General features: G+C 43.2%; 1 protein-coding gene across 2 annotated transcripts in view; it reads right to left on the bottom strand.

Moving 5' to 3' along the window:
* The window catches only part of LOC148032847 (6-phosphofructo-2-kinase/fructose-2,6-bisphosphatase-like), a 184,566-nt gene that overhangs the window by 36,443 nt on the left and 134,267 nt on the right, over positions 1-13,856 (bottom strand). For both annotated transcript variants that reach the window (XM_087683515.1, XM_087683516.1), the window contains one exon: positions 367-442. In XM_087683515.1, coding sequence (XP_087539641.1) covers positions 367-442 — 76 coding nt within the window. The remainder of the gene's footprint in view (positions 1-366; positions 443-13,856) is intronic.

Genomic DNA, 13,856 nt, shown 5'->3' with positions numbered 1-13,856 from the left:
GCACTCTCTTCATGTCCCTCTTTCTCTGAAAGAGGCTGCTACCTCTCTGCAGCAGCTATCCAATTTCATGTTGGGTAAATCCTCACGTGTTTTAAAAATGAGTTTTATAGGACCTTATCCATTAGCTTAGACTGGTATTCATGCCCATATCATGTCAAACTCATCGGCATTTGATCAGTGAATTGAAAATGCCATTCATTGTACTCTTAAACAACTAGCTTCTTACCTTTCTCATCTGATGTTTCGAGGATTGACCACAAAATAAACATTTTAATACGTCGTAAAAGAAATATGAAAGAGAAAAGCACTTTTCACATGTACAATAAGAATATGCCATGAATGCACACTACAATAAGTGAAACATACCGAAGCAGTGCACTCTCCCAAAAGTCTCTTGTTAACAAAGGCTGCAAGCCTTTTGGCATATTGTTCCCCCAGGTCGCTGCAAAACCATCACAAAAATAACACCAGAGTTCATCTTCTAAACAACATAGTTTTCAAAATATCTTTGTAGCACAAACCACTGCATAGTATCATCAAATCCTATGAGGAATTTCACAAAAGAAACTAGTTTTTACTATTGTTAGGTAAATAATGATTTACACGCTTGGACCAATATGCTACTGATCCTAGGCTTGGGAAAGGCATGTGTTGGCTCTATGGCTGGAAGGTGGGTTTGATGTCCATCGTTCTCTATCTCTAAGTTATGCTAGGATGGCTTGTGCTAAGTGTCATGTGCAAGTTGGATCTATTTGGGCATTTGACAATTTTCTCTATGGTAGATTTATAAAAACATGCATAAAACCACCAGAAGCTCATGGGCATTGGGATCGTGGTGGTCCAGCATGTGGGTCTACTCCACTCTCAAATAGAGTGGTATGGGACACTACTAGATAGAGTAGATAGGGGGGCACATACAAGTGGCAAGTACGGTGAAATTATCATTAGCCCAATACTCATATGGAAGATGCTCGCTATCACCTCATGTTGATTCAATAGAATGTATGCAAATAATCTCTCGATGGTGTACATGAAGGTAGCTCTTAGGCTCTACCCATCTGCTAGGTATTGGAGCCCACAACAGACTGTTCTGAGGTATGGGAGATCACAAGGAGTCTTATTGGATGGCATATCTTGAAGGTGCAGTGTTAGGAGGCTTTTGGCGGAGAGAGACTTTCGGCACAAGAGACCTTAGCAAAGCTCTGGACCTCTATCATCCACTCCCTCCGCGGCCGATGGGACTAGGTGAAGGGTGAGTCTAGAGCTCGTTAGGAGCTACGTTTCCATTTCATGCGCTCTTCGGGCAGCCAGGACCTGTTTTTCGTATTGTAGGCAGGCAATCCCCAAATGGCAATACACCCCCCCTCCATGGCTTCTCACCCCCATCCCCCCTAGATGGCCTTGAGAGGCCTGTACATTTGATATACCTGTAACTTTGCATCAGCTCCAGCTAGTCTATTGAGCAAGAGCACTTCCTTGTATTCAGGTTTTTTCTTAAGTAATATAATTAGCCACACTTTATTTGCAAGAAAAAAAAAAGAATGGGAGCCACAATGACTGCATTGTTTTTTCCTTTCCCTTTTCATTCAGGCTCTCCTCCTTTGGGAGATGGGGACGGGACTCATCAAACAATTTGGTGGTACAGAATCCTGTTTCACAAGGCCTATCATTTGTATAGTCCCAAGGGTGGTGCAGCCATTGACCGAGTAAGTCTTGGTGGGCTGCTCTGGTTCTTTTGTGAACAAAGCATACGCTTTTGTGTAGATTATGACAGTTCTTATTTTGTGTTTTTTTGTCCAACCCATCATCCATCCTCCTCCAAAAGTCTGACAAGAATAACATGAGATGTCTCGCCTTTGCCAATGAGATCTGGTTTCCTAGCTATGATTTGATCCTACTCCTCAAAATCCTCCTCCCCAACCTCATAGTGTAGCCAAAGAAGGCCACACTCCTGAATCCCCTATAATCTCTAAAGGCCCCCTTTGATAAGCCTAATGTGTTCACCATCTATCAATCGGGTGATTGGATTCGGGGTCTTAGTGCATGTGCCATCTCCTCTTGAAATGTGCCACTACTCTAATCCTTTGCCTAGAGCATCCTATGAACTCTATTTAATCCAAGTGCTCTCTTTGGAGTCAACCATCCTTCCCCACTATGAAAGTAAAAGTCTTGTCTTTGTTAGTTGTGATGACTCCAAGGAGGATGTGTCCTCTAGGGAAGAGACCAATCCAAATCTAAGAAGTGGTTGCATTTTTCCTCCACTTGGGAGGGACTTTGAAACATCCCCCTAGAATCCAATCTGCAAATGCGACATAACACAAGCCGTACCCACAATAAAGGACATAAAAGGAATGGACATAAGATTCACTTCCCAGTCATAGATCCAAACAAGCCCATCCTTAAGCCTAGGAGCTAGTAGAGCAAATTGGGTCATGAACACATCACAAGAGCTAGCATCCCATACAAACACTCCACACCCTCAAAGTTAATGGACACGTCAGTTTATGGGCCAAGTGTCCTAGAGTGGTGATCACACAATGACATGCATAATAGGGCATAGTTTTCAGATATTAAAGGTATGATACCGTACACTATAATAAAATATGATACTAAATGGTACCTTAAGATTTTTTGAGGTACGGTATAATATGAGCATTAAAAAAAATTTAACTTGATTATATTGGATGAAAGATGATAGCAATGCTATTAGATTATACGAGATGAATACTTGAGGGTAACATGCCAAAACCTCATGCCCCATGCAACATGCACTTGTTACCTACAACTTACAAGTACATAGATGGCAGTGGATACATCATATATGAAGGATTATGCAAATAAGAAAGAGAGAAGGTTGAGGATAGGAGAGGCTAGAGAGAGAAGGTTGGGAGAGGATAGGCTAGAGAGAGAGAAGGTTAAAAGAGGATACGATGCGACCCAGCCACCTAAAGTTTTGGATAAGGCAAACAACATGTTTCGGGTTTGGATTCCCGTGACAATGACTGGGTAGATGTACGTGCCAAAAAAGGTAAAAGGTTTGATGCTGGCATGGCGGATACTGTGCCTAATGCTTCACAAGATTCCTTGCATACTTATATGCACAGGAAAGACATGTCTTCAGAGCACACTACTCATGCTATGGTTTCTTCTGCTCCTCGCAATCAACCCACTAGGAAAGTATATACAGATGGTCCGAAGGGCCCACCTGCTAAGTTGGCTTTTGATGCTAGAGGTAAGGTGATTACCCCATGGGATCGTCGTTATCCCCGTTCCATCCCCAAGACAGTGGATACACCGTCTACCTCTAAATATGGTCGTCAGAACTCTTTTGCCGTGTTAGCTGATTTTTTGGATGAGAGAGTCCTTGACATTCTAGCAGAAAAGGTTAAAGCGAGGCAAGCTTTGCCTCGTTCCTGATTTTCTTTTTTGAATACACATGAAGATAGCCACGTGGAATGTACGAGGCATTTGTTCTCGCAATAAGCAACATGCCATGTGGAGTTTATTGCATGAGAATCAGTGGGATGTCTTGTGTGCTGTTGAGCACAAGAGTCACGGTGAAGCAGGAAAAGTTGTGGATTGCCATGGGTTTCGCTTGTTTTATGCAGGGACACATGCCATGCATTATTCTGGTGTGCTTATGATTGTACATGAGAAATATCAGCCTGTTCTTATTAAAAATGATGTACATGGTCGTTTTGTGGTGATTGAAGTTTTATTTGAAGGAGAGATCTTATGGTTACTTGGGCTCTATGCTCCAAATGACCCTTTATCCCGCCGGGATCTTTGGAATACTTTATAGACCTCCTTGTCACTTGCTAAATGGGGTTTTTTGATGGGGGATTTTAATATGTGTGTTGATCCTTCACAATCCATATCAGAGCATTCGGTGATGGACGCTCTGGAAAGCCGTGCGTGGAATGTGTTTACTCTTGCCGTACCTAAGTAAGATCTCTGGTCATGGCTACACCCTTCTTCCACAGGGTTTACTTTTCATTCTGCGCAGTATACAACTACATGGTCGCGGTTGGAGCGCATGTACATCATGTAGGATGATGCTTTTTTTCCTGAGATGCTGGAAATGAAAATGTTGCAGCAATATGCCTTGTCGGACCATTTTCCTCTACAGCTCGAGATGCTTGTATAACCCCTTGCACCTTTTAAGCAATTTTTGGATAGACTCCCTTTGCGTTTCAACTCGTCTTATTTGAAGCATTCAATCTTTCAGGGTTATATGCAGCAATTGATTGATAGATTTTTATTGGACTTCTCCTCTGAGGGCAATGCTTCTTTTGAACGATTACTCTCTAATGTTCAGTGGGTTGTTCGGCAATATGGGATCCATCATGCCTCTCTTTGTCGGCGGCGTCGACAAGCAGCGGAGGAATTACTGGCTTTGGTTCGTTCTCTACTGGTGGAGACTCGAGATGATGTATTTCTACTGCCATTGGCTATGCGTTTTGCTGATCTTATTAAAGAGTTTCAATTGAAATCTTATCAGCAGGCCAAATTGCAAAATTTGACTGAGAATTTGCAAGATAGTGCTTGTCAAACTCGTAAGTTCTTTCGAGCTCTCCATGCATCTCCTGCTCGAGAGAATATGACTAGACTCCAGGATGCAGAAGGTCAAATGGTCATTGATCCTTAGACTATTGTGAATATGTGTAGGAATTATTTTCTAGACCTTCTTGGTTCATGCAAACTACTTTGGAGACAGATATTCGTGAGGCGGAGGTTATGGATGTTTTGTTGCACTTGCCCAAGGATAACAAGTCCCGGTTGGGATGGTCTCACCAATGAATTCTTTGAGGTTTTTGCTACCCGACTGGTGAAACCATTGACGGCTATGTTTCAGCAAGTTTGGAAAACGAGGTTCATGCCTTCCTCATGGAAAGGACTTATCAAACTGCTTCCTAAAGTTCCTTCGCCGTCTATGTTGAAACATTGGCAACCAATTGCTTTGATGGGTTCTATGTATAAAATCTTTTCCAAAGTGATGGCAAATCGGCTCCATAAGCATCTTCCTGCCATTGTGCATCCTCTTCAATATGGTTTCATTAAGGGCCAAAACATTCTGCATAATGTCTTAAATGTGCAAATGGCTATTGACTATGCAAGGCACTCTAATTAGGAGGTGGTATTGATTCAATTGGACCTGGAAAAGGCTTTTGATTATTTGGATTGGTCTTTCATTGCAGAACTTATGTCTACTATGGGCTTTGATACTCGGATGTCTCGTTTGATCTACACCATTAGTGTTGTGGCTTCTTCGCGAGTTATGCTGAATGGTGGTGTTACCGAGCCATTTGTCCTTGCACGCTTTGTGAGACAGGGTTGCCCTTTGAGTCCTCTCTTTTTTGCCCTTGCGACTCATCCGGTTCTTTCGATGTTATCTCATATGGCAGCTTCTACTCAGTTGGCTGGATTGTCTCTTCCTTTTGGACAGCACTTCATTAGTCAATCGTTGGCTGATGACAGCTTTATGATTTTGCGTGCAGACAAGGATAATCTTCGCAAAGCATTAGATGTTTAGACTCTCTTTGGTCATGCTTCTGATCTTCATATCAATGCTTTGAAATCAGCCATTCTCAGTTGCACGGAGTCAGATTTGCAGTCATTGGACTGGTAGGGAATGGTTGTTCCCCATGGTTCCATTGTCAAGCATCTTGGGTACCCTTTGGGTGTTGATGTTCGGCCAAAGCAACTACTAGAGTGGATTTCACAGAAACTGGCAGCTAAGTTTCTGTATTGGAAGTCATAGCCTTGGCCCTTCCATGTTCGCCTCAAAGTGGCTCAAACAATTATGTTGCCAATGCTCACATATTTGTTGCCATTGCTGCCTTGGACTACTACTACATTGAATGCTCTTACTCAGTACATTCATTTCATGTTATGGAAGGACTCCTTGCATGCAGGCATTTCATGGATTTCTTGGTCGCATGTATGTATCCTCAAACGCATGGGTGGTGGAGCTATTTTGGATGCTGAAACTCATATGCTGGCACTCCGTTGGTCTCTTTTTCGTACCATGTGCTTGGATCATCACCCCTGGGTCTTTATAGCCCGTTATTTTCTTGAGGATCACGGGCTTGTGCATGGTAATACCCAAATTCGGAGCTCCTGGTGGCATGTTCTTAATGTAGACTCTCGGTTTTCTAGTTCTTCATCCTCCCTGCTTGCTCATTTGGTATGTTCCTGGGAATTGGTTCTCCAGAAGGCTCAATGGCATCCAGCGGAGGACCGCTTAGCTACTAACTCTTTTCAACTGGAATTGTTGGCAGCCTCGCGATTACTTTCTTGGAAAGGTAAACATGAGCTCAGACCAAAATTTAACCACATGGCACGTTTGGGCTTGACTTCAGTTGCAAATGCCACCCTTGCCAGTCGCAATGTGTTGATATCGTTTCGTACAGTCAAGAGGCTTTTCAGGATCCCTCGTGGATACCGTGATTTATGGGGACAGCTTTTGATGGTGCTCCAAAGTAGACAACCCTTTCCTGCCCTTGCTTCGGATCGTCCCTGGCAGGACTGGGACCTTGTAGGCCAGCTGAATTTGGAAAAGGCCTCAGCTAACCAGGTGTATCATCTTCTGATTAAAGATCATCAATGGCTGGTTACTAAAGCTAATACTGTATGGGGATTGCGTAAATCTCAGTCATGGTGGAAGGTAACTGTGATGGAGGGCTAGTTGAACAAGACACATTTCAAATGCAAGGTTTTTCTTTGGAGGGTGATGATTGGTGGTCTTCCTCTTGCTTCAGCCCTCTCCAAGCATCGAATCTCCAACGGCAATTGTTTCTTTTGCACCACCAGTGTGGAATCGGCCCGTCATCGATATATTTCTTGCCCTCTCGCTAAGAAAATCTGGTCACTCTTGTCAGCGGTTTGGCAAGGAGTGGTTGGTTTCTTGCTAAGCCCTTTTGATTGGGTTTTTGCACGGCCCAAATACCCCACACCAGCACAGTCACATATGAAGATCTTGTTTCACTTTCTCAAATACTGGGGCTGTTGGCACAATTGGACCATTTGGAATGCTTTTCTTTTTGATTCAGCCTCTAATGTTCAGGGACATATTGCTAGGCTTAAAGGTCTCTTACATTGGCAGATAGATCTCATTCGGCACTTTGACTTACTCCCTTGAGAGGACTTACTTCCCTGGCATATGGCAATTTCCTCTACGTCTTTGCCATGACTTTTGTAACTCTTTTGTCGTTTAGTACTTTATAAATATAACAACCATTACGAAAAAAAAGAGATGACAGGCTTGAGAAAGCTGGAGAGGCTTGACAGAAAAAGAGGGTGTGTGTGTGTGTGTGTGAGTGTGAGAGAGGGAGAGAAAAGAAAAAAAGGAAAGGAGAGAGAGAGGGAGGGAGAGTGGCAAAAAAAAGCTTGTTTTTCGTACAAAATCATGTGAATATGTACGGTACGGTACCATATAGATCATACCATATGGATCAATCCATACTATGTACGGAGAGAACCTTGCAATAGGGCTTGAGACTCGATAGCCTATCCCCAAAGTGGCCCTAGTACATTTGCACTAGGTCACTTTATGACCACTATGACCAATGCTACTAATGCCCATCTAGATGTCCAAGGATGTATCATTGATACAAATGAAATGTTCAACTAAGATCCAACTTGCACAAGAGACATGACACAAGCCGTATCAATAGCAAAGAACATACAAGGAACGGACATCAGACTCACCTCCAAACCGTAGAGCCAAATAGGCTCACCCTCGAGCCTGGGAGCTAGCAACAAAATTGGGTCATAGCTATGTCCCAAGAGTTATTGTTTCATACTACCAGCCCACATTAACTCAGTGTACAGAGCTAACCTAGAGGCCAAGAGTCCAAGAGTGGTGATCATTATATAGTGGCTCTTTGCATGACAGATTACAAATGCTAGATTTAAGAAAAATCCCTAGAAGAATGCATAAGAGATTTAGCACAAGCCTTACATACTTCAATTATGTACACATTCCCACACACCTTTCCCCTATGCAAACCCTCACCCTTTACCCCTTAAAATGGTTGGTTCAATGTTGAGCGCAAGGACACCTATACACATCTAAAGAGGGAGATTGCTTTGGGCACTAGGACACATTGCCAAGCAAGGAAACTCTTTAGACACCATGTGCCAATGAAGAAGTGAAACTACCTAACAAAAATTGAGATGGAGATATACCATCTATTTTTGGGGTGAGATAGCAAAAGAGCATGGAGAATGTTTCATGAGAGACAACCCCTTGTATAGATTACATCACTTGATGCTTGGTGCCATTATGGGAGATAGTTCTATGATGTATCAGAGCAGACACCCATATTGCCTCCAGAGGTCTGTAGGTCAACATAGTGGTTCATGAGAGACAACCCCTTGAATAGATTACATCACTTGATGCTTGGTGCCATTATGGGAGATAGTTCTATGATGTATCAGGGCAGACACCCATATTGCCTCCACAGGTCTTTAGGTCAACATAGTGGTTCTTCACAAGTAAGATTGTCAAAGAGGTGATCCACAAACTACAGAATCGGAGAACACATTATGAGGGCGGTCCAGTGGTAGAGCACTTCTCACATGCATGTGACACATTGACACCCATATGGGCAGGCATGTTCAACAAAACAAAACGCAAAGGATTCCTAAAGTATAGCTAGACCATACTACAATTATTTAAGAGTGGTAACCCTTTGGTCCCTTGTGAGTACAAGACCATCATGATGGATTAATATTGGAGTATGGCCTCAGTACATGGGTTGAGATGCACAGAAGGAGAGCATGGGGCTAGGCTGATTTTAGACATGAATACACCACATTGGACCATATCCTCACACTCAAAGCAATCACTGAGGGGGACAGAGCTCGAGATAGAAGGATATATTGTTGCTTTGTGGATTTCTAAAAGGCATTTAACACAGTACCTTGAGCATGTTTCATGTAGAGATTGCAAGAGATAGGAGTGCTAGAAGGCATGTAGTGGGGTATGTATGTATTATATGAGAGAGTAGCAAGATATATATGCACACCTAGGGGGGTGTCTAAGAGGATTGACAGCACTATAAGAGTAAAACATGGATGTCTTCTTTCACGCACACTATTTTGACTATACACAGATGAAGTATCCCACTACATTAATAGGGGAGGTGGAGTTGGAGTTGGGGCTAACCTAATTAAGTATTAATACTAATACTAATACTATTATATACCAATGGTATTGTGTTCATTTCAAACTCACTAGGAGGCTTGCAAATTCAATTAGATTTACTATATACCTTTTGCAAAGATAGAGATCTCACATTGAATCTTGGAAAAATCAAAGTCATAGTATTTAACACTTCAGTAGCAAGGGTAACTTGATTTATGTATCATTTCACATTTAGGGAAGATGAAATGGATCATGTGAGAGAGCATGTATACTTGGGAGTCACTTTCTTTGGCCTAAGATTTTCACTACGGGGGATAACTAAGGCCTAACTTGCACAAGGCTATGTAGCACTAGGCGCCTTGTAGAACCCACATATAGTTTCAATAACCTCACATGAGGGTATGGTTGTTTGATACTCTAGTCACACTTACTTTTCTATATAGAGCTAAGGACTAGGGTTGCAACCTATACCACAGATGATTGGGTCTGCTCGCTCACCAGGCTGACCCAAAGAGAGACCATTATTATGGCTTGAACCACACAGAGAGGCCATTGACAATGATGATGTCATACATAATTAGGAGTAAACCCTCCACCCCACACCCTATCATTAGAGAAAAGTTGTCATACACAATGATGATAGCATATGGGTGTTCCAGTGCCATAGATATCCTAGATTAGCATTTTCCTTCTCCAAACAGCCAACAAAGGCAGGTGAGAGGGAATGTTGGCACTCATAGCCTAGATTGTGTTAAAGTTCACCTCAACCCATCTGAGCTGAATTTATCAGTCATTAGGGCTGATATCTTGAGAGTTGAGACAAGGACGACTTGGATCCAGTTAGCTCTCCCTGTAGGACCAAAGATGGAGTTTTACCCCAGACACACTTCCTACATCTTTTTGAGGATGGATTTATTGGCGAACCACAATTTATTGCCTTTTTTAGATGTTAATCTTTCTCTCTAGAGCTTGCCACGAAAGAGACGCCCCTTGCTCACACGAGTCATCTAGAAAGCTAGCATTACAGGGGGATACAGAGTGTTGGTATGCTTAGATAGAGGGATGGTTATGGCTATATAGATTATACAAGTTGGATTTCCCTCACTTGGAGCTCACTCGCAAGGAGCTGAACTGCATCATTAGGATGGACATTATTCAGCTAGACACAACCAAGACATGGGTGGCACCTACTAAGGATCTAGGGACGAAGACTCATAGCAGAAAGAAACACGTTTCTTTGGCTTCAAATCTTCCAAAATGTTTCTCATAGTAAGAAACGTTTCTATGAGTGGACAAAAAAAAGAGAGGTTTCTGTGACAAAAAAACAACGAGGCCCAACTTTAGTAAAATGGTGCGCGATGCTATGGGATCTTAATCAGAGACCTTTTCTCTTCTTCTTCCATGCTCCCCTCACTCTTCTTTCTTTGTCATGCGCGGACAGCAACTACTTCTCAGCCTACCAAAGTTGATTAAGTAAATAATGGACATGTAATGTGTTATTCTCAATTGGCTCTGCTATATTATCATTTATACTCCATTGCCCTTTCGTTGTTTAAGAAAGAGATCCAAATATGTTTAAAACCTCTTTCTCTAGTTTAATGCTATAAAAATCCCTTTATAAATAACTTGTGTTTCTTATTTTACCCCCTCTTGAAAGAAACTTACGAAACGCCTTTGTGACATTTCGTTTCAAAACATCTTTGATGTTTTTTGTTTCTATGATGAAGATGACTTTCTACCAAAAACATCTTCTGCATATACCTCCCAACGGCTTTATTACCCAACTGAGATACATGGATGCACACTTGTCTCATGGTCTACGATGCGCCATTGGATAGCTCTATACATCCTCATACCAAGGATGGATTGACACAAGTAGATTCAATGTAGACTCCCTACCCTCAGAGGACAAGATCTGCCAACTCTATCAGCTCAAGCCAAAGACACAGGAGAACTATATATGCAAATGCGCAATATATTATGCTTCTATTGCCTATTTAGCGAGGGATTCAGGCCATTCTCTAGGTTGATGGATTTTCCAGATCAGAGATGTCTCACGCTCTTCTTACTGGAGCTACGCTGACATGGAGAGCACTTCTTACTGACTCAAAAGCAAGCATATGGCGACACACACCAACGTACACTCACAAATTTCTATAGGGCAATGACTATCCCCTCAACCATAGAGCCCCCATCGAATCAACTGGTGGCCCCACCTTGAGGAGTCACTCTAGACACAGCTACCTCACCCAGTCCACAAACTCCCCGCCGCCATGCTTGATGATAAGTGGTGGGCGGGGGAAATACCACCACCGCCACCACTCCACTTCCTCCCCACCTCCCCCGTTATAAGGGAAGGAAGGAGAGGAACGGCACATTGAGAGAGAGAGAGAGTAGATAGAGTAGTTTATTATCGTCCATGGAAGGCCAAATTATAACCCATGGGACCTTTCCAGATATACAATGATTCTTCTCCCCCATGGTAGGAAAGGTTAGCTACAGTGAAAGAACAATCTATGCAACGTGGTTCTCCCGAAAGAGTAACATGCGGGTGATGAGAGCCCCACTTTGATATAGGAGTAGTGGTCAAAAACTAGTGAAGTGGCCCCTGTAAAGGGATATCAAAGTCAGCCCCTTATGTGTGCATATGCTGGGCATGTCATAATCATGTGCTCCTCTGATTCTACACTCTATAGTCCACACAGCTTGCATAACCTTGTCTCCCTTGCCTTTCCACTCCATGCACCTGTCTCGATCAATAAAGTGTATGATCGAGTTTGAAGTCACGCAATACTCCGTCTAAATACCACTGAGAGCGGGTTGGCTAGGTATGGCTACGTGTGTGCCTCTGCTTGCATGTAGGATTCCCAACATGAAGGATAGATATGCATATTGTAATAAGCAAGTTTGCCATTTGCTCCCTTGCTTTGATGTTTTGCTTGATACACTCGTAAGAGGTCTGATTGAAATACGTCCATGCATGTATCTTTGGATACCATATCTAGATATCTATCCACTCCCCACCCTTTAAACCATTTTCGCATATACAACACCCATCCTATCGAGAGCACTTTACTTTCCCACGTTTTCTGTAGGCGTGTGCTAGCATCCCATGCCCGTTTGGGGAGCCTACAGTCATCCATTTGACATACTTGGGTGGCATATCTTAGTACTCGGATCATAGCATGTACCTCAATTGGCCGACGGCCAGTTTCTAAAAGCATAAGTACATATGGTGCGGTGCTTTTGATGCCCAAATGTCTACGAATAAAAGCTTTTTGCAGCTTCTCAATGTCGTTTCATGCAGATGAGGAGATGCTCTCCCCTCACACTTCCACTCCATATAATACCGCCTATATATATATATATATATAGAGAGAGAGAGAGAGTATATTAACGTCTCTAAAAGGCCAATGTGGCCTATGAAACCAAAGCAATACATATAATGATGGTGTGTTTCTCATCTGGAACGAGAAAAAGATGAAAAACACATGCCTATAAGACTAAAAAAAAAGAAATAGTGTCCTATAAAAGGGAAACATGTCAGTGATCTGAAAGTGAGAGTAGAGAAAGGAAAACTCTCCATCAATGATATGTCTATTCTCTAAGGAGGTGTATCTCTGCATGGCTGAGGCGTCTCGGCATTTGTCTCCTGTGGCGCTCAATGATGGCTTTAATTTTTCTGTGGTGTGGATGTCTAGGCCTTCGTCCGGGTGGATGTGGGCGCCTAGACCGGCTAAGTGCCACTGCTCTATCCAAAGGGACACTTACAAGAGATGAGGTCCAATGATGATGTACTCCTGTAGGCTGTGGCAGTAGTAGTGGTATCTGCCATACTTTGTCGTGTATCAGTGAAAAAGTCAGTGACTGCTCTCTGTCTATGTGAGCCGAGCTGTGGGGGCCTCCTACTCTGTAGAATTGTTGCTCTGCGCCTCTGGAGCTCCAAGAGGAAGAATCCCAAGCATCTTTGATCCTCAAACTGCATGATCCGTCTTAGGGGTCCAAAACCCTCTCGAAACAGACTGTGGTATCTACCTCGTATATCATAATATACAGTGCATTGGCAGATGTAGTGTTCCTTTGTCTTTGGCTCTCTGTCGCATAGTGGGCATATGCGTTCTTCTGTCTGTATACCCTCCCATCTGCCTGTCTCAATCCTCAGGTGGTGGGATGAGGTGCGGATCTGACCAATAACTGTGCGTAGTCCATGAGGCAATTGTGTGTCCATGTAATTGGATCGGGTGATGAAACCATCCTCAGATACCTGAAGGAAGTGGGTCTGGTAGTGTGCCATCCTCGTGCCATGGGGGGAGGGGGGTTGGATCCAGGTCTTCTCCGTATCTAACTTCAGTATGTCTACTCTGATCACATGGTTTAGCTCTGATCGGCTTAGGTCAAGTGTAGGGCAATCCAGGCTATAGTCAAAGGGGGGTAGTCTGTCAATCTGCAGCCCATGTAGACTCATCCATGTACTCATCTGAGCATACCAACAGTGTGTCACCGTCTGCTGCTAGTTGTCTAGAAGAGGCCAGGGCTAGCCGTGGGTATCTATCTTGGGGGAGCTCCCATAGTCTATGTATGAAAGTCACTGCATGGACCAAGGCCTCAGCCACCATGGGTGATGCTCCAAACTCAGCTCTGATAATCTCATGTGGGGTCCAGCTTTTCGCTCGTCGCTAGAGAGAGAGAGAGAGAGAGAGAGAGA

The sequence above is a fragment of the Lygodium microphyllum genome, chromosome 8 (genome assembly GCF_053477565.2).
Source record: "Lygodium microphyllum isolate KBCC chromosome 8, Lygodium_microphyllum_v1.1.10, whole genome shotgun sequence".
NCBI classification, from domain to species: Eukaryota; Viridiplantae; Streptophyta; class Polypodiopsida; order Schizaeales; family Lygodiaceae; genus Lygodium; species Lygodium microphyllum.
This window is presented reverse-complemented; position numbering and strand designations above follow the sequence as displayed.